Source organism: Cryptotermes secundus, unplaced genomic scaffold (genome assembly GCF_002891405.2).
Source record: "Cryptotermes secundus unplaced genomic scaffold, Csec_1.0 scaffold539, whole genome shotgun sequence".
NCBI classification, from domain to species: domain Eukaryota; kingdom Metazoa; phylum Arthropoda; class Insecta; order Blattodea; family Kalotermitidae; genus Cryptotermes; species Cryptotermes secundus.
The window spans coordinates 590,408-618,037 of record NW_019743155.1 but is presented as its reverse complement, the minus strand read 5'-3'; the positions used below and the strand labels follow the sequence as shown (position 1 = coordinate 618,037).

Below are 27,630 nucleotides of genomic sequence, written 5' to 3'. Positions count from 1 at the left end.
AACTGCTCGCGCTACCTACATTGCCACGAAGTGACACTGCCCATCGAGGCCGAACAGGTACAAAGAAATACCGCGCAGTATACAGTCCAGAATTAGTAAAATTGTGAATAATATCAATATTAACTTAATGTGGAAGATCAGTATATTTTAAACACAATTTGAATTTGAAATCTATGAACAAGTATTTTTCTTACCAGTACTCTTTGGGAAATTATTTCAATTTCCACATTTCTGCACAATTCTTTCGCGGGTCGTAGTTTGGAGACCCTTGGTCTAAATAATGTGGGACCCTCAANTTTATTTAGATATATTGTATTTTGCTAATGAGGAACAATACCTTTAATCTGATCATAAAATAGAAGCATTAGGAAAGTAGAACCTGATATTACTGTGTTATATTTACAGATCACTAGAAAGCAAGTATGAAGCATCACGCAGCATGATATGAAACAGTACAAGTGTGATTAATATAGTTTTCTCTTAATAATGTTCACCCCTTTATAATGGTCTTTTAAATACAAAATATGGCGGAATTGTAGTAGCATGTCAATATAAGAAGGAATGCACGTTGGATGGTGACTTGCATCTTCATTCATATTAGCTACATACTGAACCTTGGTACTAAATGGAGATGAGTGGTTGGCTCCATTCTGTGGGAGGGGCTTGCTAGGCCCAAGAGCCATCTGACATTGACAAAGAGAGAAGTTTGCCTCTGCTTGGAATCAGGAAACCAATTTTATGATGGCTCTTTTAAGACTGACAAAAAAATTTTATGTTGATGAAGAGGTTTATATTCTGCAGGCCAAGTTTGAGACAATGTATGTGGAATTCGGTTGGTTGTGTATTTTTCCATGACTCCTAGAATTTAGGGGGCAGCTGTCTTTTCATGAATACTGATCATTAGTATATCCTAGAATTTAGTGGGTCAACTATCTTTCCAGCCATGAGGGCAATGTGGGTGTCCGTGTCCAAGACAAAGTAGAGAAAGGGATGTGTGACAACAAATCTCTCGGTTGCTGCTCTGGCCGCCATTGTTCCTGGAAAAGAAAGTTTCCATAGCTTCAGCATGATCATGTTATTGAGTTTTGCAGTTCTTTATAAAACCATTATGCCTGTAGTGAATTAAATTTTTTCTTTGCCTGAAAATATAGAAAACAAAATACTGTATTCTGCCTCTTGTAAACATGGTAGAAAATACAATAAGAACATTGCAGTCTGTTTGTGCAACTCCACATGGCAGTATTTACATAATTTGAAGGTGCTTACCACAAAGGTATTGAAAATTCATGCTCAGAATGGAGCTGTGTGGGTCCCCTCCCCCCTTTCAAAATTACAACTACATGGAGCTGAGCCCTTTTTGAAAAGCCACCAATTGTGCATCTACTCAAGAATTTCTCAACATTGTGTGGAACCCAGAAGTTCAATACCGTGTTCACAAGGGCCCTTCACTGGTCACTACCGTTAACCAGATCAATCCAGTTCATACCACCCTATCATTTCTCAAAGATCTATTTTAATATACTCCCACCTACGTCTAGGTCTGATAGTGGTGTGTCTGCCACTGAAATCCTATATGCATGCTACATACCCTGACCATCTCATTGTCCTTGATGTGATCATTCTAATTATACTTTGTGAAGAGTATGAGTTATGAAACTCCTCATGATGCAGTTTTCTTCAACCACCTGTCACTTGATCCCATTTCGGTTCAAATAATCTCAGCGCCACATTCTTAAACCCCCTCAGTCTGTGTTCCTCCCCTAATGTCAGACCACATTTCACAAAAACCACAGGCAAAATTATATATTTTTATTCTGATTTTTACATTTTTAGACAGATGATTAAGATGAAATATTCTGGACTGACTGGTAGGAAGCATTGCCCGAATTCGATCTCTCATTCCTCCCAAAACAAATTTTGATTTGATACCATCACTGCCAAGTATTTGAACTGAGCCTCATTTTCAAATGATCTGTTGGCTATCTTTGTGTATTTTGGTGACAAGATATCAAAATATACTTTTCTCCTTTTGCTTATAGACAAGCTTCCTTACTAGTGTCAGAATTCCTGTTTCTTTATGATTCCGCTGTTATCTCCCAGTAGATACATATCAGTATAGACCAGCAGCTGATTTGTCCCATTTAATTTCAGTCCCACGAGGTTTTCTGGACCTTCCTAGTGGCATATTCTAAATCAAATGTTTTAAACCATTTTGGATAGGAAACATCAGACAAATGCTCACATTATGTTTAAACATAGGCACGTGTATGAGTATGACTATAGAAGGGGTTTGGACTGGTAATTGGATTTATTGAACTCTTGCAACTTGTAACTACAAGTAAGGCTTGTGATCGCACTGTTCTGCGCACTTCACAAATCACAATAGGACACACTAGGTCTCAGTGTTAAGTTTTGTAGTAGCTCTTGCTTTATATCGGCTCTCAAAGGCGTACGTTGTAACATCTCGGCACGGAACGTACAGAATACACCGTTCCTCTTTGTGGGCCGTTGTCTAGCAAGATCGCCACCTAGCAACAGATCTACATGTCACATTGCCCCCCTCCTTAAGATTAGTCATATCGGGAGCATACAGGTGTACGGCCGTTTCTTCAAGGGCTATGCTTTTGATATCTGTGATTGTCCTCGCCTTCCTTTCCCGTGGCTTGGTTGTCGGTGATTACTCCCCACCTGCTCCCTCCTTAAGCCCGCTCGTCCCGAGAGGTGTCCTGATCAAGTGCGAACCAGTCCATGTATACCACCATCCATCTATGATTCGGCTGGATCCTATGTGCCACAACATTTATCCCAGTGACTACCTTGTATGGGCCCTCCCACGAGGATTGGAGTTTGGACTATTTCCCTTTCGTGCCAGTTGGTCAAAAGAGCAGCACTTCGTAGCACGCGCAGGTGGCCTGCCCTAACTTATGTAGCCGTACCACTGACACCGCCATCTTTATTTGTAATCAAGATTTCTTTTTAGAGTAATGAAGCATAGGATGTAGTAAGGAACATTCAAGGGTGACTTAGCCCGATTCTTGGTTTCAAGAATAGGGCCTGCTTCAGTGCTACAAAGACCAGGCAGGAAGCACCCCGCAGAGTTTTCCTGGAAATTCAGTTCGAAAGTTGACCGGTGGGATCCTTTGGTAAAGTTACACTTGACAGGTTTTGAACTCCGTAAGTCAAAAGTGTGAAGGCCAGCAACCCATGCTACTGGTATAATTTTTCAAGCAGCTGTCAAAAACGACGTTAGGACTTTAAGGTCCAAAGTCCCAAATTAAAGCTAGGTGATTGGATCAGTGAGAATTATGGTTAACTCCCCAAATTCGAATTGTTCCAATCAGCCGAAATTAGGGTAGTAACTTGGAGGCGGAGTTGAAGCCGTAAAGATTTCTAGCTTCGAAGCAGAGTCAGTCTGCGAGAGCAGTCTCTGGACAACTCTCCAAGTGTACAGCCGAAAAATTAGCGTCACTTGCAGTTGGGTTTAAAAAGTCAACGTTAAAACAGAATTAGGTTTAAGTGTGTTACGGAAACAATCCCTGAATAACACTGCAAAATTTAATGGGAATCTTACTTTGTGTTAAAAGTTTAAGCGAAAGTGTTACTTCTATGTGTTGTGCTAAAAGAAGCAGTCGCGATTTCAAGGTGTTTTAAGGGATTAAGGACAAATGCTGTTACATGTATATCAAGATCTGCTCATTAAACAGTGTCTGGTAGAGCCTAGCTATAAACACTCTTATTTTTCCTGCTGACGCGAGGCCCGTATTCACCCTGAGACAGAATCTCATCGCTCTAGTGCGAATGCAGTACCTGTCACCTGTAGTTTCCGGTTGATCCCCCCCCCTCCCCGTTTTCCTGAAATGTAAGCCATTATAGTAAGCTTACTGGCGCCCAGCATTCAGATAACCCATACCCCGCAAACAATTATCCACAACAACAACAAAAAAGGGGAAGCAGAACTGGATAAGAAGGACGCAGCAGCAACCTGCAAACTCGGAGTACCAACAGGTGAGAGGGAACGACTAGAGGAACAACTGCAACCAAGGGGCCAAAAGGACGGTAAGAGAAGGAAGGTGGCACCAACGTGAGAGTAGAACGGTTACAGAGGGAAAGTGGCGCACAACGTAAAAGGGCCCAACGGAGTAAACGGTTACACTTTCATCTGGTTACTGACAGCTTGAGGTGTTGGTCATAATTGTGGATGACATGTAGATAGTCAAATAAATTTGCTGCATGATCGATCGTGGGTCGTTTTGTTGTGGGGTGCTCCAAACAGCAGGTGGCATGGCAGTGGGAGTTATCTTCCAAACGCTGGGCCAGACGGGGTCAAGCCCGTAGCGTCGTGAGTGGATGACCTTGGTCCCGAGAAAGATGAGTAATCTTGCCTCCCCACCCCTCTGGTGAGATGCGACGACTTTTCTTTCGGGCTTCACTGTTGTGACGTAGCGATCAACCATGCCGTCCGATTGTGGTTGCAGGAGAGTGGTGTGCGCCTTAAAGTTACGACCCTGATCACTATGTAGCTCTCGCGGTATTCCAGTCATCAGAAGAAGTTTGTAACCAGCGCTTCCGCCACTGTCGAAATCTGGTTGGAAAATGGCATAGGCTTCCGGCCACTTTTTAGAATAGGCTATAGCGATCAGGAGGTACCGCTTTCCTTGGTCGATCAGTCGCAAGGGCCCTGCTACATCGATGGCTATCCTTTCGAAAGGGGCCGCGACGTCCTGCTGCATTTGGCCCCTATTCCTGGTTCGGGGGACGCGACTGGCTCCACAGGGGTCGCACTGCCGGCACTACTTCTCAACATCATTTCTTGCCTGGAGCCGGACCTTATCTAGGGTCTTCTCGACACCAAACTGGCCTGACGGCCCACCATTTTCGGTCAGCACGTCTTTAATCCTGAGGGAGAACTATCTGGACTATTTTAAATCGTCCATTGGCAGATTTCCAGTGGCGCTCTAGTATGCCGTTCCTCGCAGCAAGGGATTTCCATTGGAGTCCTAAATAAGACATCTTAACAAAGTCTTCACTAACATCCCTGGATCGTTGCAGAGGTCAAAAGGTATGACTGAACTGCCGTAGCCCTTGACCCGTCGATGTCGCAGTCCTTTCTCAGGATAGAGATCCACATGCCAATAACCGCTCTTCAAGTTCAGAGTGAGGAACCACTTGGCTCCAGCGAGCGTGTTCAGAGTGTTGTCAGTCAGGGCCAGTGGGAAACAGCCTTTCCTTCTGACACTGTTTAGTTTCCTGTAGTCTACATAGAAGCGGAGGTCTCCTTTCTTCTGGACGACGACGGAGGAAGAACTGAGACTGACTCTTCGATAACCCCACGTCGTTGCATGTCTTCGTGCATCTCGCTTGTTTTGCTAGGGGGAGCCTCGATTTTTGGCGAATCGGTCAGATCTTTCCTGCATTTATGAGTCACTCAGATTTGGCCTGACCCCTGCAATCAGGTCCCGTAACTTCGGGATAGTGTCTCGGACCTGTAGTTGTTAAACGTCAGGTGTGGTCACAAGCGTGACTCACAGTGTGCCAGGGATATTCTTTCATGTGCCTCTGGTCGCGACGTACTATAGCATACAGGACTCTCACTGGTACCTCCCGGCGGTCTCGGACCAGGGTCCTGGCTATGTAGAGTCCTTCGGACCGATTTGCCTCTGGACTTGGTTGTAACAGTCCATTTTCCACTCCAAAGGGGCTCTCACTTCGAACCATTACCACTCCCTCGCATTCTGCAGGTATCACCTGATCATTCGCCATTCCCAGGCTGTAAGACGGGGCTCCATAGCAATAACTCTTCCCTGCAAGACGCTGCGTTTGGCTCCCTAGGTGTACAGATGCATCATATCCGCTCAGGATTTACTCGTTTGTGATAATTTCAGTGGGCGCCGCCCCAGGGTCAGTGTCAGGAAAACATCATTCGATATGGGGAGGGCATCCCCAGATACTGTCTGCAGCTTTAGCATTGGTTCGGCTGTCTTTCGGGCCACCTGGCGACGATGTCGGGCCTGTTGACAGTCACGTACGCCTCAGTGTTGACGTCACGAGGGATAGTTTACTGAAATTGAGAATGGCTTGTGGACTTGATGGTAATCCAAATGAATGGCTTAGGCATCTTCCAAAAAGATCACTGGTACATATGACACATTTATTTAATCACTGCCTTTGGCTGTCCTATTTTCCAAAGCCTTGGAAGGAAGCAAAAATTATAACGTTACCGAAACTCTGTAAGGACTCAAAATTTACGTCAGATTTGCCTCTTGTTCACAACAGGTATCTAATCGAGAAAGTTATTCTGAAAATAGCCCAAAGACACGTGGAAGAGAGAGACCTGCCTGATTCAAGCCAGTTTGGTTTCCGTGCCCGTCGCAGCACATTTCAGTGTATGAGGCTTATGGACCACGTCACCTTAAATTTCAATAATAACATGTCTACGGTCGGCTGGTTAATTTGCTGCTGGTCTTCGCCAGCACAGTCCTTTCGGGCTTCAGTCTGGCATAGTCATGTACGTGTTTCGAAATGGGCCTCCTCTTCGACGAAGGAGTCGGTTCTATGTAGGCGCTACATTTATTGCACAATAGCTTCAGCGCGAGTATACATGTACTCGCTTTCACGGCGTCCAGGTCACTATGAACACTGTACATCCTTTTGCGCTGTACTAAGTAACATTCCTACAAGATATACAGAGGTTTCCTGTCAATAAATGCTTGTGCAGCAGGGTCTACGAATGCTAATTGGCCTACTTATAACATCTCGGCACGGACTGCACATGAAACGTCGTTCCTCTGTTGCTTAGCGTACTGCGCAGAAAGCACCATACCTCTATTGTCTGCAGGCCGCTGCCGTGCAACGCTGTACAGATGCCAATCCAGCCGGCGCCCTCTAGCGAACGGTCTAGCATGCCATCAGCCTAAATAGTATCACGGGTACCTCAAACTCTATGAGAATATTGTACAGTATTTCCTTCCCAACTGAATCACAGGCTCTCTTGAAGTCTGTGAATAGGTGCTGTACTGTCTCATTGTACTCCCCCCTCCCCAGTATCTGACAAATGCAAAAAAAAAAAAAAAATTTGATCAGTAGTTCATCTGTTACGTCGAAACCTATGCTGATGATCCCCAATAATTTCATCTATACTATGTTAACTTAACCTTGAGAGAAGGATATTGGATAAAATTGTGAATGAAGTTGATAACACTATAATTACTAGTAAGCTTTATCGCCCTTCTTATAAATTGGTACAATAAAAGACTCCGTCCATTGAAAAGGCAATTCTTCCTCAATCCAAATAAAATGAATGAGTTTATGAAGCTTAACCTGTAATGGTTCACTCCTACTTCAATCAGTCCTGCCAGAATTTGATTATTACCTGACAGTTTATAGTTTCTCAAATGTGCAGTAGCAATTTCAAACGGAAAAGGAATATGTTGTGGTACCAACGGCTCAGCTATGTGTACTTCTGTCTGCCTAATATCACTGATCCTATGTGCAGTCAGTAGCTGAAAGAAGTAGTTCTTCCTCACTCACTCATGGAGCTGAGCCCTTCTTGAGAAACCGCCAATTGTGCAGCTACTGAAGAATTTCGCAGCATTTTATGGAACCCGAAGGTTCACTTTCGTGTTCACACAAGTCCTCCACTGAACCAGATCAATCCAATCCTATCTCTCTAAGATCCGTTTTAATATTGCCCACCCACCTACCTCTTGGTCGTCCCAGTGGTCTCTCTCCTTCTGGCTTTGCCACCAATATCCTATATGCATTCCTCATCTCCCCCATTCGTGCTACATGCCCTGCCCAACTCATTCTCCTTGACTTGAACATTCTACGTGTAATTATACTTGGAGAAGAGTACAAGTTATGAAGCTCCTCATTATACAGTTTTCTCCAACTTCCTGTAACTTCATCTCTCTTCGGTCCAAATATTCTCCTCAATCTATTTTCCTTCCTTAATGTCAGAGACCAAGTTTCACATCCATACAGAACCACAGGTAAAATTATAGTTTTGTATATTCTAATTTTTATGTAGTTCTTCCACCTATTCAAAATGTAGGAATCTGGAAGCAGATCACAATATTCGTTCTATATTAAGTTAGCTCTAGGGTGTTTTCCCCTTGGGGTGGGTTAGATAGTCCATTTTTACGTAGGCCAGTACCAGCCCAATATGAAAGGTGAGTATGGAGCATCTGGTGGAATGAGGGGAAACCGAAGTACTCGGTGAAAACCTGCCCCATTGTTACTTTGTCCACAACCTGGGATCGAAGCCGGCGACTAACCACATGAGCTATGGCACGGCCTAGTTTTTTAATTTCATCCTTTATACAGGTCTATAATGTTCTTGTTTTTACTGTGATTTGCTGGTTCATTATTTTTGCCTTGCAGATATTCCCACTGATTATTCATGAAATTCCTGCTGGTTTTGCGTCTTGTATTATTCAGGTTGACCCCATTTATTTGGCTTGTTTCCTTTGATCTAGTAGTCCTGACATTCCTTGGTCATACCATGGCTTATATTTCTTAAATTCTTAATAGCCTAGACTGTCTTTGAAATGTTTAGTCACATATAGTGACTCAAATAGTTTCCCAAGTTCAGTTAATACTCGTACCTACATCACTGCCTAAGTTTTCCAAAGCTGAGAACTAATTTCAGATTTCAACACGATTCTGCCCTATTCCCTCCACCACTTTTAATTTCTTGTGATTTTGAACCTCTCCATATCAAATTTTCGTGTTGTTTGTTGACTCACTGCCAGTCTGTCCATAAATTCGGCCACCACCAGATAGCGATCAGTATCTCAGTGCACTCCCCTGAATGAACGGACTTCAAGTACACTTGAATGCCGTCCCCTGTCTGTTAAAATGTGGTCAGTTTGGACGTGAGTCTTTCCAGTTGGAGATGTCCAAGTACATTTATGAATGTTACGATGTGGGAACCTTACTTTTGACAGTCGTATTTTTGGATGTGCAGAGTTTACTATTGTGTCTCTATTATCGTTATTAATTTCGTTTAAACTCTCGTTCCGAATTATTGGTTTGAAAATTTCTTCCCCACTTACTTTGGCATTGAAATATCTTTACAACATTTTCATATGGTATGCAGGTAATTCATCGAATCCATATGCTGCTTCCTTATTCCAAGCAGAGCAAAAATTCATCGAGACCTGACTGGTAAATATTTTCTTTGTCCTCCACGAGGGGTCATGGGATCTGCCACATGATTGCCCCTGCAGGGTTAATATATCATGCAGCTGTGTAGTTGATATCTTGGTGCTCAACGATCATTCTTTCTTCGTTAGATATGGGAAGTTATCTATATGTTACGGTGAGAGGGTTGAGAAATGCACAGAATTTTGAGAAGTAATTCTCTTTGGAAAATGACTACCTGAAAGACAGAACGATATGAAAATACGTATTATCAAAATGGATGTTACAGAGATAAGTCGTGAGGATTAGAGGTGGCTGGAACTGGCTCAGAATCATACCCAGCGATAGTCCTTGGTATTAACAGTGCTGAATTTGCAGATTTATGCCACCACAGTGTACCTCGGACTTGAACTTGATGCGTTCCCGAAAACGGGTCATAAGTCAAGTTCATTATAACGTGATGCGTAAGGTGATTCCAATTTGTTCAATATCCTAACCATTATGACGCCATAATTCATGGAGCCGAGATGGCCCAATCACTTTAGCAACGAACCCAGGATAGGATGGCGGGAGTTCTATTCCCGTCCTTTCCAGACGGTCCCTGGTGCTCACTCAATCTCCTCTCTAATGGGTATGGGTGTGAAGCTGACCACTTTTCTGCTCTATTGTTGAGGTCATGAATGATGAAAATGCCTCTACTCTCCCATGCGTCTTCATGGCGTGGTACATACAGGGACCGCTTTACTTTACGCTTATCATAATTCTGTTGTTTTTCGGTGTTACAAAGAACAAGGAACTCCTGGGCGCCAATTATTGCGCTGAGCCACACTGACTCAGCAACGTGTGACGGACTCGAGAACGGGACATGGCGGGCCAGATAGTAGGTGTTGATCTGTTGGGCTCCGAAGTCGGGAAGTTCTAGTTCACGATACTACTGATGCACGCAGTATACAATGTGTAAAACCTTCGATATTACGCACTGTTTCCACGTATTTATTAGAGGTTCGTCCACACCTTGGATTAAATTTAATATATTTACGGTGCCTGCGTTACAGTCTCTAAGGTTTACTGCATAACCTGGGAGCTTAGGAAGATAATAACCCCTTACTCTAACTAGGTACAGGCTTAAGCAAAATGGTGAGCAGCCTGGCGTTGCTTGAATGCCCAGTGTGACATCATGCTATTGTTTCATTGGCTCACACCCAACTGGATACCACAGTTTACAAGTGAAAAGTTGTAGTGCAAAGGCCATAGTTCCTGTCTCACATTCCCTCCAAGTAAGACAAAAGCATTTCTAGATACTCTAATTGTAGATGAGTAATTTTGTATGACCTTGAAAATGTCAACGCCAAGACCAACAGGTTCTCTCTCTAGCCTTGGAACTCCACATGCGATTCAGTGGCTCACAGGTCTATGAAATACTCATCCTCATTCTAATGGACACTAATTTCACGGTTGTCAGCTTGGAACAGTTGCATCACTATAACCGACTTATTTAATTGGTTACAAATTTGTACTCAGGACTGATGGTTACTTTCAATTTAATTTGATTTTAAGTACTGTGTTATGTCAAAGTTCCAAGGCTGCCTCTAATAATGGCATGCAGAAAATTTTATTGTAATTATGAAGGCTGTGGAGAAATATCATACTTAATGAAGAGTATCAGGAAGGTTTCATTCAGGAAACTGTTTCTTACTGGTTTGGATGTCCAAGATTTTAATGTAGTTCCGTATGACAACGGTGACAGACTGTTCGATGTTCCTCACATACAGCTCTGGGTCATTAGACATGCCAGATAGGTTGGCCCGGCGAGGATCGAACACATCCCAGATACCAAGCTGGAACAAGGTTATTCATAGCAAATCATAAGGCATGAATGCCCTTTCCTTTCTTTTCTTACACTGAATTTGCTTTTAACATGTTTACTCAAACACTAAGGAAAATATAATTTTTAAGATGTACTCTTGTGCGATATCCACACCAAACTTAAACCTGTTGTCTTCATGGACATTTTTAGGTACTTATTCTGTGAATTTCTACCAAATCGAAATTTTGAAACTCTGTTATTACCCATTCTGTTAAGGTAGATTAACCATTTGTAAGAACAAATCAGTTTCTCAAAACCATGCGTCTTTCTATTTCTATCTTCCCTCTCTAAAATGGAAAGTAGATCGTTACAATATCCCACGTTTTATATATTAACTGAGCCATTTCTTTAAGATCCGTGGTGATATTATTCTCCAATATTCACTTATGGTACCCAAGTAATCTTATCATTTCAGATTTTCTGTCTGAAATTTTATATGCATTTCTTATTTTCGTCATTTATTAGGCTAAAGACGGATGCAATCCCGTTGAGAAAAGTAAGCACATGATAAGATCTAAAAGTTTGTGACGATGGGTATTGTCCAAAAACATAATACTTGCAGTAAGTACATGATGCCAGAAAATTGAATATATGTGTAATACTGGTTACATGTTGCCACTGAGTGTGACGTAGAACAGTACCTGCTGCAGTGTGGGCGTGAGAATCACAGAGCCCTCCACCATGAAGCTGGGTATGACGGCCTGCACTCTGGTGTACCGAAGAGCTTGGTAGATCTGACGGAGCGGGCAAGAGGTCAGATCGTATATGAGTTGTCGCAGCCCCCTTTTCTCCACAGGCAGCAGAAGTAACAATCTGTAGCGCTCATCCTGCCACATTCCAATAGCATCAGTAACAGCAGTTTGTGATTACACCTGCGTAATGGTTCTTAATGCTTGGAATATTTTGTTGGTGGTAGATACATGTCAGTGAAAGCTAAAATACTGGAAATTTAAGTAATTTTACGTTTCAGTTATAAGAGATTTTCTGTGAGTTGTGACATGCTACTGTGTGGTATGCCAGAACCAGTGCTTTCTCCCAGTGAGTTCACACTGTTTCGGTACAACCTGTTGCTAGACAGCCCAAAGGGTAAAATGAAATTGGAAAATAATAATGCACCATTATCAAGTAGACTCTTGAGGTACGTGATGAATATGGTTTTCCTATGCAGTAACAAATGTAAATAATAACTGTAGAGGCGATCTTTCTACAAAGCTGAAATATTCCGGCCAGATCTTGCCACTGTATGTATTTGCTGCGTTGTTGAGTTCTACTAAAATCACAATATTCTGTTCTCCGGTCATGCGTGGCATATTTTTGTTATGAGACTATTTGAAATCTATGTTGATCTAATCACATTCTGGCCCCCGAATTACACAAAAATCCTGGCACACTGCCTAAGTAACAATGCAAAACTCACGTCCAGAGGAAACTCTAATGCTTGTGCATGCAGACGCTGAATGTAAGCAAAGCGAAATGTCATTGTGTAGGTCATGACAGGCACCAGTTCCTCAGATACCCCGTCTACGAGGAAAGGCCTCTTAGGCAGCTGGGTATACAGCTCGAACCCGCGGGACAGCTGGCTGTCGGACATCCCGTTCTGCAGCTGGAGGCTGATGTCAGGAAACACAACCATAGAATCTGAACAGACAGAATGCATATATCTGCATTTTCATTATAGGCCCTCATTTAATATCAGGTGTGGAGGATGGAAACACAGCGGCAGAAGAAAACATCCCATGCGGAACATGTAAGGTAACTGGTTAGGTTATTATACAGTAAACTCTCGCTAATCCGGTTACAGTTAATGCGGATCGAAATATGAAAAATCCTGGCGTTGCCATAGAATTAAATTTCTGCTCATGCGCAAGTACGTGTACTCCATTCCGGAGGGCCTGGCAAGGCCGCTCGTTTGCACTGTAAAACGTACAAATGTCGAGAAGTGTTATTTAACCTATTAGTAATGTATCATCTTGCAATACCCCTTTTCATACTTCCAAGTCTATTCTTGCTCGCCCAGTGCACAAACATACGAGTATTTCTATTAGGCTGGGGCCACACGAACGCACAAAATGCGTCAGTTGTAACAAACGTCGTTACGTCCGTTGTAGAAATAAACAAGAGAGGCGAATGCTACACTTTCTTCTGGCTCCATCGCAGATAAAAAAAAAACTACGCACCGCATTCTGCAACTATGTGGTGTCCTCAGCAACGTCCGTCATAAAGTACGTTCGTTGCAACGGACGTACTTCGTGGGCTTGTGTGGCCCCAGCCTTAGTGGCTGCAGCTGTAGCAGGATCAGGTATATAGTGAGAATATAAGGGTTAAACCAAGGAGGCTGTGGAACGAGGATTTTTAGGTCCATAGAGGAAATGTCTTCGAAATGTGGTGTTGGAGAAGGATGGAGAAGATCAGTTGGACCGATTATGAGAGAAAAGAAGAAGTGTTAATTAGAGTCAGTGAGCAGAGGAATATCCTACACGAAATAAGAAAACGGAAGGCTAATTGGATTGGTCATATCTTACGCGGTAACTGCCTTCTAAAAGGAGTTATTGAAGGAAAGATAGAGGGGCGGATAGAAGTGACCAGAAGACGAGGAAGAAGACGTAAGAAGATGCTGGATGACCTTGGGGACAGAAGAGGATATTTTAATTTGAAGGAGAAAGCTCTAGATCGCATCAAGTGGAGGAACTGTTTTGGAAGAGACTGTGGACCTGTCGTCTTGACAGATTACTGATGAATGAAGAAATGAATAGGAAATGTGTTATCTAGATATGAGTAAGAAATGACCCAAATAGGATTACGTAAAGCGAAACATCAGCAGTCACTGACGACTGGATATGGGTTTAACTACAGTAAAGAATATCTGATACGCTTATCAGAATACCAACTCCTAAAAGCAGACCTAAACCTAGTGGCTTCCGTCAATAACAGACATCATTCTGTATCGTATCTTGTCTGCCACGTGTTCTTGTAATATTTGGAACTCCTTAATTGCCTCGCCCTATAAGAACAACAACATTTTGAACCTCGCAACAAAATAAAACTAAGTAAAGTCACACAAACAAATATAATGCTTTACCCTCTATTGATCTCCTTGTTCTGTTTCTAGACTCTAGTGTTGTATTTTCACTTGTAGCTGGACTCGACAAGTTGTACGCTAGAGGGAAAGATGTGCCCACTGTCCACCTGACCTCACGAAACCTGCTCATGGATTGTACTAACGCCTCGTCGTTTGTGACAATGCTACTTCCAGAGTCTATTTCCGTCGAGCTTGCTTGTTCTGTTGCATCGTCAGGGATGGTGTTATTGGCTATATCTGCTACTGTTTTCGTAGTCAATGTTTCTGGTCGCTGTTCGATGGATACCACTACTTCTATTTGTTCTGCACCTGCTGGTTGTTCTGTCGGTACCTCTCTTTCTGTTTGTTGTCCTGTCTCTGTCATTTTATCTTCTGATTCTGTCTGTGCCACTGCATCTCCTGGCCGTTCTGTCGGTACAGCTGTTTCTGTTGGCTGTTCTGTCTGTGCCACTGCATCTCCTGGTCGTTCTGTTGGTACTACTGTTTCTGCTGGTTGCTCTGTCGGTACCAGTGTTTCTACTGACTCTACTGTCGTTGGTTGCTCTATCAGCGTTACTCTCTCCGATACTTCTTCTGTCGCTGTCACTGTTACTGCTGGTTGTTCGGTTGGTGCGATTGTCTCTGTTGCTTGTTCTATCGGTGGGACTGTTCCTGGTGGTACTCTTGGTGTTACATTTTCTGTGGATTGTTCTGCGAATATCGTTGCCTCAGTTAGTCCTTTTGGAGGCCCTGCTGTCTGTGTTGTTTGTTCTGTTATTTCATGAGGTACAGTCGATGCTGGCTCTTCAAGTGCTTCTCCCAGCACAACAGTAGAAGTAACTTCCGCCAGCGTGGTAGCTCCGTTCGCCTGCGCACGTGGAACTGACTCCGTTGTAGTGTCCAACATTGGTGTGAATTCCTGTTCTGTTCCCGATTCTGTAGCACTGGTAACATCTCCTGTTGTCACTGTCTCGTCGTCGGAAGGCCCGGGAGAATTAGTGCTTTCTGTTTGGATGGTGAGAGTGGTCGAAGTAAAGCCAGCCTCCGGCGGCATTGTAGTTGCGGAAATCGAAACCTTTTCGGTGTTGTCTTGAGGCCCGTTAGTAGTTTCGTCTGAAAGTGCTGATGTGCTGGGGGCGTCTGTGCCTTCTGTCGTGGCTGCACTCTCTGTCACTGTGCCCTTGGCATCCGTTGTCGTGTTCTCAGTTGTGTCCGGTGTGGAGCCGACGCCTTCAGTGGGTTTGGATGTCGTTGTTGTGGCTGTTGCAGGTGTTGTAGATTTGGTGGGAGGGAAACTGTCTCCTGGAGCCAAGCCCACGTCGTACCCGTAAAACCGAAGGATCCGCCGATATTCCGGCAGCAGGGAAGTATGGTTCTTGTTTAGCGACAGCCCGCTCAGATAGCCCTCGTGGCTGAAGTAGCCCTGTGGAAGAGTGGCGGTTTTTAATCCTTGAAAATTTTTATGTACCAATTACAAAGTGACATGAATATTAAACATGCATTTGGGAAACTATGAAACTTTCATTAAATCAATATGCATTGTTATGTATTCGTATAATTATCTGATAATAGATCGCTAAAACTCAACACAATCAGGATCAAAGCCCACCCGCCGTTAAATTCAATCATCAACTCTTTCAATCCATTTAGTCTGCTCATACTCATTTTCTTTAAGACAGCGAAGGTACTATGCGCGCTACAAAGTCACAACCTTAATGTGGAAGCAGCAGCTTTCTGCGAAACGGTGGTGACGATCTAACCAACCACATGGCGTTACATCCGTTACGCTTTAATGTAGTAGTACATATATATATATATATGTAATCGTTAGAATGCATTTGTTGGAAAGGAGAAGCGTGCGGAGTGTGGGCTTCTCACGGCGGCGACTGTGAAGATTTCTTTTATTGCTAGTGGGGTGGGACTAAGTCCCTTGTACTGCGGCCACTTCTGGCTTACTGTACCAGCCTCAGATGATAGGTGAGGGTGATTGTGGAGCAATTGGTGGAATGAAGATTGGCAGGGGAAACCGAAGTACTCGGAGAAAACCTGCCCCAGCGACACTTTGTCCACCACAAATCCCACTTTACCAGACCCGGGATCGAACCCGGGCCGCCGCGGTGGGAAGCCAGCGACTAACCGCTTGAGCTGTGGCGCGGCTATGCTACTATGAAGATTAATTTCGCGAAGCCTCACCTTTTTCAAGACATGCATTTTTATAATTGTGCAAGTTTTACATGAGTCATTAACTGAAATTATTTTCGAGACCACATATCCACCCAGTTGACGGAACCCCAGCAGAGGGACGAGTCCCACTGCGTGATGTACAGCCGTTTGCTCCACTAGGAATGGGAATAACGTGGTAGCATCCTCAAAAGACCGCGATATCTTCCTCTCCAGTCCTTTCCAATTCAGCAGACATATTCATCCCCTCATCACATTCCAAGCACGCAAACTTTCGGATGTCCTCCGAGAGGTGCTAACCCGCAAATGTCGGTGGATGTCTCGAAAGCCGATGCGAGTGACATCTACATTCCAGGGCAGGCGCAGCGTATTGTGTATCTGCCTTGCGGCTTCGCCTCGTGCCCCTTCATACAACACCACCAGCACTGACGCAACACCATACGGGGAGAATGCGAAGTTGCTTCGGGTGTAAGCGTAATCCTGCAAAGCGACAGACACACGTGGTGAAGTTGTCACATTCATTACAAATAAATACATAATAACAATAATTCAGTTGTTTATTTATTTGTGTACTTCCTCAACAAACCAGAGGCCAATTATAAGGTAAGGACGAACAAAGAGACAAAACACACATACATACTAACAGACGAAACAAAGCAACATGCATAATCTAGACAATACTAATAATAAACACAAACTCCGTGGCTTTAGTCCGCAAACGAACTATACCGACCGAGCTACCGCCGCTTGTTGACGAAGTTAGTGCCAACTTTTGCTGATAGAGGGTGTCGCGTGGTCAGTGCAACGAATCCCCACGGCCGATAATTTCGGTTTATAGCAACAACAACAACAACAACAACAACAACAACAATAATAATAATAATAATAATAATATATTGAATATTGTCTTCGGGCAGTTAGCACTCCTGCCTTTTATTTGAGAGGTCTAGGGTTCAAGTCTCTGACTGAAGATCAACCGTCCTGATGTTCGGTATGGTTCTATTTTTACGCTGTATAAAGTGAGTTACTGAAATAGTATTTAAATAAACCATTAATGATAATGATAATAATAATAATAATAATAATAATAATAATAACAACAACAACAATATGATGATACGCAACGTTAACGCAATATCGTTAAAGCAGAGTAAGATAATGTGGTAACATCTCCATGGACGGCTCGCGAGAATTAAAATTCATTGTCGGTACATTTTGTTGACTCTGGAAGAATGATTCATTCGGAATACGAATATTGTATTGAGCATTTCCCTCGTGCATGAGGTAAAGCTGATACACTCGACGTTTCTGAAATTTACGGAGCTCTCACGTCCGGCGATTGGTTGTCGTTATGCCAAGTGTTTGTTTCCTTATTCAGGATTAGTGATGACTGCTCTGATCAAACTCGGGAAGTTTTGAAAGCTAGGATGATGCCCATCAATCAATATTAATTTTTAACATAAAAATATCTGTCAAAACGACAAATTTTCGCTCAAAAAAGGCAATAGAGCCAATTTCCGAAACGTCGTGAAGGTCTGTATCAAATATTTCTGCGACAATGGAGAATGTCCAAGACAATATTTGTGTATCAGATTTCATTGTGCATATATCGTGGTTATCGGGCCATGACAATGACCTGAGCTAAGGAAAATTGACATGAAATTTGGCGTGTGCAATTTCAGGATAGGGACCAATGGAAGACTCTTGTGAACATGGTAATGAACCTTCGGATTTCATAAAATGTTGGGAAATTCTTAAGTAGCTGGGCGACTTTTGGCTTCTCAAGAAGAACGTAGTTCAATTGCATTTGTTAGTTATGTACCAGAAGAAGACTACAGTGGAACCTCGCTTAACGAGCCCTCTCATAATGAGTGATTCGCATAACGAGCAAAACAAAAATGGCTCGCTTAACGAGCGACGTTTCGCATAACGAGTGACGAGAGGGGAAGTCCCGGATTGTGCGCTTGCTACATCAGTCTGTGTTTAGCACTCGTTCCGCTAGCGTCTTAGTGTCGCTTGTGATCACACATTTTTCCAAACTTGTGTTCAGACATATTATTTGTGATTTTTTTGTGCAAAGTTTAATAACCCTTGCAAAAATGTCCCCGAAGAAAAAGCCGCAAAAAGACAGGCATAAGAGAATAAAAATAACCGTAGAAATGAAACGTAAAATCATTGAAAAGCGAGAACGAGGTGTGAGCGTGGCTGATCTAGCACGCACATACAATCGGTCTACATCAACGATTTCCATGATTTGGAGTTGCATTGTGTTTCACAGCAAGAAGTTGTGGAGGAGAGTTTGTCAGAGGAGGAGGAGGACGAGGAGGTAACAGCAAAGCAACAATCTTCTGGCGCAATAAGAGAAATGCTGAAAGCATGGGAAACTGTTGCATCGTACATTGAGAAGCATCACCCTAATAAGGCAGTGGCTATGCGCGCTACAATTTTATTTAATGGTAATGCTGTGTCGCATTTTCACCAAATTTTGAGGCGTCGGCAAAAACAAATGTCTCTAGACAGCTTTCTAGTAGAAAAGAATTAGATATGTATCATTAATAATAAACTAATTATTTCGATTTTTTTTTTTTTTTTCGTTTTCTGCAAATCAAATTCGCATTCCAGGTTGGTTCATTCCGCATAGAAGAAAAGATGAAGATGATTCACGCTCCTTAACAATGTATATATAATTTTCTTTGAATAAACGTTATACATAAATTTTCTTGAGTATCTTATTCCGCATGGAACGCATTATCGTATTTTACATTAATTTATACGGGAAAATTTTTTTCGCATAACGAGTGTTTCGCATTACGAGTAAGATTCTGGAACGAATTATGGTCGTTAAGCGAGGTGCCACTGCAATCGACTAAATTTATTATTATTTTTTATTACTATTATTGTTATTTATTCACCGAGTGGGTTGACATTGCATTAACATTCTTGCCCCCTATTCGAGAGCAGCTTGGTTCTAATCTCGGCCGGGACATACGATATCCAGACGGATTTCTCGTTTGTTTTCCTCAGTCCCTTCAGAAAAATTCCAGGATTGCACTTCGATTAGGCCACGACAGTTCCTTCCAAATTCTTCCAAATCAACCTTCATCTGTCGTTCCACAATTTGACGCTATAAGGGCTAACTACTGAAAACGTCGTTATATAAATAACAATAAATAAAATAAAGTTCTTTTGTTTTTTTTTATAATTTAGACCTTCTGGCCTGTTGCAATTCAAAATTTCAAAAATTCTGTATGTAGGAATTCTTGGACAGGGGATCGGCCCATCGCAAAGCCTGTGCCTGCACAGGATAGCACAAATAGAAGAAACACAGATCTACAGCATGCGCCAAGTGGAAGTCACACCCACAATCCCAGTGTTGTAGCGGTCGAATGTAGTGTGCGCATTGTGACCGGCCTATATTTCTGTCATCTATTGCTATAGATTGAAGTGGATACAAACAAAAAACAAATTAATGTTCGGTATGAAGTTCTCACAACGATTGTTACAAAGAGTCCTACTATCTGGGATATAATACTGCATAGTTTGTTGAAAATCAGTCGACGTTTCGGAGGAACATATGGCTTTCATCTTTAAGGTCGAAGAATATACCAAGAAAGGAACCAACATTAAGCAGGTAGCAAACAGAGCTTCCTCCGAAACTTCGGTTGATTTTCAAGGGACTGCACTGCGATACATCTCAGAAAACGGCACTCTTCAAACCAGAGATTTTTCAGTGAAAGCAAGAAAGAAACTAACACACTTTTCTCTTGTAATTTCCCCCCATATGTTCAGGTTAAGTTGGAGACTGCTGCAAAGCTGTGGAAGTAAAAGGATTTCAGATTAATATACAATGCAGTAAATTGCAGGTAACACACCTGTAGGACAGCTACGCCTAAATCATTGGTAACGTCCACCATTGCTTCTATAGGGCGTTGGTATACTAGCACTGGCTCAGGGGCGCCCCAGAATGGTGAACTTCCACCCCCCACGAGTGTTGCCGCCAGCAGCAGAAATATGAAAACTGTAACTGATAAAACCCTGTAAGTAGTATTCACAAGAAATTATGTTAACAACAGATATCTTCAAAATTGCACATATATTAATCCTCGAGTGACAAGCCATCCAGGGCAAACAGGCTTAATGTAAACAATCCAATTTTTTTTATGGATATTTTAACTTATTTTGACTTTATGGCTGTGTAACTTTACTCAGGTCCTTAGCAAATATGACGCAAGTTCCTTTTACTGTTGAGCTTTTGAAGACGACCAGGAAGGACCAAAACAGGTAAGGCCGTGTAAATAAGAGGTTTATTTGCGGTAAACCTGTGTACACTGCACGGCTTGTCAATGATGTTTTCATTCAGTGCCTATTTTCAGCCTAATTTCCTAAGGTATGCTTATGCGATCTTCCTCTATGCGTGTCTTTGTACCACGCCTTGTTAACTTTCCATATCCTGAAACAGCCTTCACGATACTTGTATGTATGTATAACATGGCATCTGAGCCGATCTCAGTGACATACTTCATAAATACTGTGTGTCTGTATGTATATGTTGCTAGGCAACGGCTAGGTAAAAATGTTATAGCGGAAATATACACGCAACACTAGAAGAATTGTTGGACGCGTCGTTTTCTATGCCGCCCTTGTTGTATCAAAGAAGAGTCTTCTGGTCTGTCTGTGTTTCCCCTTATCGTTGCTAGGGAACAGCTCAGTAAACAAGTGTCTGCAGCAATGTGGAATTGTTGGAGGCGTCGTTTTATATGCTGTACATGTCGTATCAAAGGAAAATAGGCGACTGGTTCTTCCTAGAACTTCTTGTTTTATTTTGCTTTTTGTTATGACGTCAGTATCTATATAACGTCGATGTTAGGATGACTGACGAATTTGGAAGGAATCGGCCGTGGCCTACTCGAGATGTTATGAAAATATTTGCCTGATAAGACTGACTTGAGTCCCGACTGAGATTCGAATCGAGAATCTTCCGAATACAAATGTTACGTCTACACTAGCCTTCTCTGTTGCCTACTTTCATTTACCTGCTTATGTTGGGCGTGCTAGAGGAAATGATATGTTAGCAATTACACGCCTTAGTGCGTAATTTCCTTTAGGTTTAATACCTGAAAGGCGTAAGGCACAACCTCAAAACTCACGTTTCTTGAACGTCTGCAATTTGTAACCAAAGAACGTATTTCATACGCAGACGTTTCGGTACCTTTATTGCCCAATAAAATATAAATTGTTCATATCTACATAGAGCATAATTGTTAGATTTGAGGTTATCACAGCGGTGGTTACGAAGAGTCCTGTCTTCTAGGATATAACGTCGTGTAGCCCGTTGAAAGTCAACTGATGTTTCGGAGGGACATGTCATTTCCGCCTTCGCTGTCTAATAATAAGACAAGCAAGAAACAAACTTCAAGCATGTATAAAGCGGCTCTGCTTCCTAGTTCAGTCTGGTTCCTTGTTTGGCTTATTGCAACCTGAATATGGAGGCGACAGGCTCTCTGAAAAGGACGTCATGACGTTATATCACAGAACATAGCATTTTTACAGCATAATTGTTCTTAAATTATCGAGTTCAGGAAGAAAGTGAAAATAGTTTCAAAGCGGTCGCCGTATTATTATTTTGTATTATAAGCCTACATGTAAGAAAACTTAATTTTTTGTACTCTTATCAGCACACACAATTATAAGTGCTCTGCAGCACGCCATACTGTGCATGCGTCCCTCTCTCCCCAGACGTTCTCACGGCAGGTAATTGTAAGATGTGAAGTGAGCTGGTTTAGGCTGAGCCCAGTGTCAGGCTCTTGTGACAGAAACGAGAACTATTCTGGCTTTGTAGCATCAGAACGTTTCCTTACCTATCAGCTACTGAAGAAACATTGTGTAAGAGATAACCAACGTGTGTCCTGCTAAATTTAACGTAAACATATCTGCTCAAGTAATGAATTCGTCAAAGAACAGGTGGAGTGCTTGGTTAGAATCTCGGCTGAGACACCGGCTACAATGACTGAGCTTTTTCATAGTTTTCCTTGATCAGTCCAGGAAAATTCTGGGATAGTACCTCAGGTCACGAATGATTCTTTCCAATTAATTTATCGCTATACCACTCGACGGGACTCTGAAGGTGTCAAAAAGTAACCCACGCTTAATTTCATCTCAGAAACCTGAAGATAAAGATAATGATGAAAACGAAAAAAAAAAATTATTATGTGACATGTTTAAAATTGAAAGGAATCGCAGTATTCTGACCTAAATAGGACTCGATCCTTTGCCTGTCTATGCACGAGCCCCGAAAGTTAACCTATGAGATATTTTTTCGCATTTTGTTCTAGAGGTGAGGTGAGACTTTTTGGTCCTGCTGCTGCAAAGGGACCCTGTTGTACCTTTAAGAGTAAATGTAGCGACAACTGGCATTAAACAATCGAAGTACTCGGAGAGAAACCTGCTCCTGTGCCACTGTGTTCTCCACAAATCCCACTACGCTTGGGCTGAACTGGAATCTCCATAGTGTGAAGCCGGCAACTAAAGGCCTGAGCTATGACATGGCCAACCACTGAGCTAAATTGGATTATAAACTTACATAGCCAAAATATAATATTAAATACACGATAAGCCTGTATTAAGGATTAGAATTAGGGTGACCAACTCTTCGCACATTCCGACAATGTCCGCGGAATGACAACGTGGGGGGAAAGGAATGCCAGTAATGTACAGTACAACTTTTCGAAGTTATAGTGCTTAAACTTTAATTTGCATGTGATAATTATCATAGCATATTTTAAAAGTTTTCATTGTCGAACTTTAAAATGAACTAGGATTTTTTTAAGGAAAAAAAATATAGTACTTACCTAGTTACTCATGGAGCTGAGCCCTTCTTGAGGAGCTGTCAATTCTGCAGCTACGTACTCAAGAATTTCCCAGCATTTTATGGAACCCAAAGGTTCATCACCGTGTTCACAAGAGGTCTCCACTGGTCTCTATCCTGCGCCAGATCTATCCAATCCACACAATCCCATCCTATCTCTCCAAGATCCATTCTAATATTGTCCACCCACCTACGCCTTGGTCTTCCCTGTGATCTCTTTCCTTCTGGCTTTCCCACCAATATCCTATACGCATTCCTCGTCTCCCCCATTCGTGCTAAATGACCTGCCCACCTCATCCTCCTTGACTTGATCATTCTAACTATACTTGGAGAAGAGTACAGGCTATGAAGCTCCTCATTATGCAGTTTTCTCCAACCTCCTGTGACTTCATCTCTCTTTGGTCCAATTCTACTCAACACCCTGTTCTCAAACACCCTCAGTCTATGTTCCTCCCTTAATGTCAGAGACCAAGTTTCACACCCATACAGAACCACAGGCAAAATTATAACAAAAAAAATAGTAAAAGGATTAAAATATTTTTATTTAATGAACAAAATACAGACAATTAAAACTGACATATCCATAGAAGTGCATATTATTACTTTTTATAAATGACCAAAAATCAAAATTTTCAGTTTATCAGCTTTGGTTCATTACTGTAATTTAAGAACATCTTTTTATTTGACTTTGCTGCTTCCAGGATTTAGTTTTTCTGAAGCAAAAATGTGTAGAAATTCTTAGAGTTAATTTTTACCGTAATTTCGCCTTCCGTTAATTTTACACCGCTCTCATTGCATTCAAGATCGCCTCTGTGGTCTAGTGGTCAGAGTTCCTGGCTACAGAGCCAGAGGTCCCGGGTTCGATTTCCGGCGCTACCAGATTTTCTGAGAAGTAGTGGGTCTGGAACGGGGTCCACTCAGCCACGTGAGGATAACTGAGGAGCTACTCGAATGGAAAAGTAGCGGCTTCGGTCTAGAGGACCGAGATTAACGACCGTGGAGATTCGTTGCGCTGACCACGCGATACCCTATATCTGCAAAAGTTGGCACTAACTTCTCCGACAAGCGGTGGTCGGTCAGTCGGTATAGTTCGCTTGCGGACCAAAGGTCACGGAGTTTTTTTTTTTTCTTGTTGCATTCATTTCTCCAGTACCTGCAGTTCGTATTTGAGAGAACTCGCTCCACACAAGCGTTGCGCACAAGACTGGGGAGTACAAATGGGAGTAATCGTGCAGCGTTTGGAAGTCTACTGTCTGCTGCCAGAATTATTTGACACCAGTTGTCACTAGCAGAAAGAGCTTGGTTGGATTTGTCGTTAAGCAACAATGCAGATATAGGCTTTTTTTAATTGCTAGTGGGGTGGGACTAAGTCCCTTGTACTAAGGCCACTTCTGGCGCAGACATAGCCTTACTGTGCGAAATTCTTCGTATAATTTATGAAACTTAATGGACGTCTTCAGGTTCAAACTGCAACAGCTTATTTAAAGTCGGAAAATGTAGGTTCCCTTTTCAGGCATAATAACTGGATTTTACTCTGGTATTTTTCATAGAAATGGAACAACTTTTCGACTATTTGAGAGACCGTTTCCCAGTGTGCGGATAGCGGTGCAGTGTGCCCTCAATGTGGTAGCTAAACAGCGCTGCCATTTAGGCCTTATGGAGGAAGGTTGTTTCGCTGACTTCGGGACATTTCAACCCACTTTCGGGACGCAGTGTTCTAAGTGCCTTTTCGGGACCCAACCGCGAAAATTAGGACGGGTTGTCGCGCTGGATGAAATTGTCCCTGTGCTTAAATAATTAAGCACTACATAGAGGTGAGTGGCTAGTTTCACGTCCCGGTCGCTTTATCCCCGGGGAAAGAGCCCCCAGTACTCAATAGATGGGAGGCTTGGTGGGACCTAAAGCCAGTTTAGAGGCTGTGAAGTACTGATGAATCTCATGTCCTTGTCGGAAAACGAACCCCGGCTTCCCAGCCCTTAGCACGTCTCAATGCCGACTCAGGTATCTCGGCTCATAGGCTCCATGAATACTACCCTAAATCACAAGAGTTCTTTTATTGCTAGTGGGGTGGGACTAAGTCCCTTGTACTGCGGCCACTTCTGGCCTATTGTACCAGCCCCAGATGATAGGTGAGGGTGATTGTGGAATAATTGGTGGAATGAAGATTGGCAGGGGAAACCGAAGTACTCGGAGAAAACCTGCCCCAGCGCCACTTTATCCACCATAAATCCTCCTTGACCAGACCCGGGATCGAACCCCGGCCGCCGCGGTGGGAAGCCAGCGACTAACCAATTGAGCTATGGCGCGGCCTCATTATAAGACGTTAGACAGTTTCGTCCAGTGTGACTAGTAAAGATTTTCTTATTTCAATCCTTTTTCCCTTACATGTTTCGGTCTTTACAGACCATCCTCAGAGGGACATCAATACAATCGGAAGCCACTATTACAATATGTTTTTGAAGGTTACAATATATAATATAATGTTGATAAAGTATAATGGGTATTACTACACACCAGTCACACTGGAGGGAACTGTATACCCTCTTATGATAATGTTAGTGTGACGGACCAGAATGAAATGAATCAAATTTACCCGATGTCCTTCTTTGTTTCCTTTTTGTTTACCTCTTTGTTGCGATGTTATTTAACGACCCTCTTTGTATATAATGTCGAATTATGGGATGATTGGTTAATTATTAATTAATTGGGATTTTCTGGAACGAAGCGGCCGTTGCCTAATACTGGTGGTATCTTGGCATCTGTCTGGAGGGATAGGAAGACCACTAAAATCTTCAGTCAGAATATCCGGTACCCGGACCAATATTTGAAATGAGCGCCTCAAGATCACATGTCTAGCGCATTACCGCTCCGTTGTTCATGTCTATATGTTGCAGACGTGAATTAATCTGTTCGTATCTAACTGCCTCCTTGTCCATCTGTCCATGGCCCTACAGACCTCTGTTGGACCTTGGCCTCCTTTTCAGATTTCCAATCCTATACACAGTCGGTAGGCCTCCTTGGACGGGGGATCAGCCCATCGCAAGGACGCTACCTGCAGACAGGACAGCACAAACATAGCACAAACGCACACAGACATCCGTATTTTGAGTGGGATTGGAACCCACGATCCCGGCTTCCAAGCGAGCGAAGACCGTTCATGCCTTAGACCGCGCGGCCACTGTGATCGGCCTTCGCATCCATAGATAATAAATACTTTATACAGTTTTCTGATTCTTATATTTATAAATCAAGTGTGTGCCTGATGTCAAATGTCGGATGCTTGCGATATTTTTCTTCTGTCGTGCCTGTTTTATCTGTCTCTCTCGGATATTACTTCCAAATAGCGAATATGGCTTGAACTTCGGCCAAAGAAAGTAAGAGTTCTACAATCGCGTTCTACCTGTTACATCTGCTACATCCACTTTTACCAAAATCCGTTTTCTTAATTAGGTCTCATATAATTAAGAGCAATGAAAGGTATTATACATCCCGAGGTAAATTAATTTACTTACTTTAAAAATAACTCCTAAGAGGAGACATAAAACACAGATATTCCTTGTGTATTCACCGTATAATTCCAATCCATTTCAATTACTTCTCCGTAAAAGTGATTTGCTCTGGTTAAGCTGCCTGACTGGGTAGGCATCAGCCCTCTCTCTCTCTCTCTTTCTGTTTTGATCTTGTCTGAAGACAGGGCACAAATAATAGGCAAAGTCTCTGCGTCATGACTGCGGACCATTGTCTCAGACCTTTAGAACTAAAGTGCTTAATATAATTGTAACTAGGTCTGTATATAGGATCTGAGGTTCTCACAACAATAGTTATGAAGAGTTCTGTTTTCTGGGATCCGTTGAATTTAAACGGACGTTTCGAAGGATTAAGTCACCTCCATATTCAGGGTCGAAAGATAAGCCAAGCAAGAGACCAGTGTGAGCAAACAAAGCTTACCCCCTGCTTCATGCTGGTATATCGCTTGGATTATTCTTCGACCCTAAAGATGGAGGCAGCATTTCCATTCGAAACGTCGGCTGGCTTTCAACGGACTACACGGCCTTAATCCCAACAACTGGAATTATTTTTAGGTCTGTATAAATTACAAGTGTTGTCCGTCCGTCTCTCATCCGCGCGATATACCTTTTTTGGCAGTTCTGAATTTCTGGGTACACAAACGACACACGACAAATGAAAATGAAAAGGCTGCCCCACTTACCTGTGGTCATGATGTCTGCGGATGTAACTGTTACCTTGTAGATCCACTGATCCGCAACTTGTACGATTGTACGAATTGATTTGGTTACAGCCTTCACTTTCCGGTGTTCTCCTTTTGGCATGCAATTTGGCGAGCGCGAAGCTAACTAGTTGTTGTATAACTATTTTGTAGAAAATAATAAAACAATGCCTGTTCTTTGTGCTGTTTGATATTACAACTGGCCTTGGTCAGGAAAGTAATGGTTTAAATGTGAATTTAATTCGTTTGGCGTAACTGATTCTATTTAAGTGAAATTTCACGAATGTTTC

The 27,630-nt window shown here is 42.6% G+C and overlaps 1 protein-coding gene across 1 annotated transcript; it reads right to left on the bottom strand.

Moving 5' to 3' along the window:
- Window positions 1-296: 296 nt before the first annotated feature.
- LOC111873889 (mucin-5AC) lies at window positions 297-27,396 on the bottom strand. The gene is made up of 8 exons (XM_023868953.2): window positions 27,323-27,396; window positions 20,120-20,282; window positions 16,548-16,727; window positions 14,088-15,489; window positions 12,426-12,646; window positions 11,650-11,835; window positions 10,838-10,979; window positions 297-1,037 (listed from the first exon to the last, which is right to left on the bottom strand). The coding sequence occupies exons 2-8, from the start codon at window positions 20,159-20,161 to the stop codon at window positions 901-903; spliced, it is 2,310 nt and encodes a 769-aa protein (XP_023724721.1). The 5' UTR covers window positions 20,162-20,282; window positions 27,323-27,396; the 3' UTR covers window positions 297-900.
- Between the last annotated feature and the right edge of the window lie 234 nt (window positions 27,397-27,630).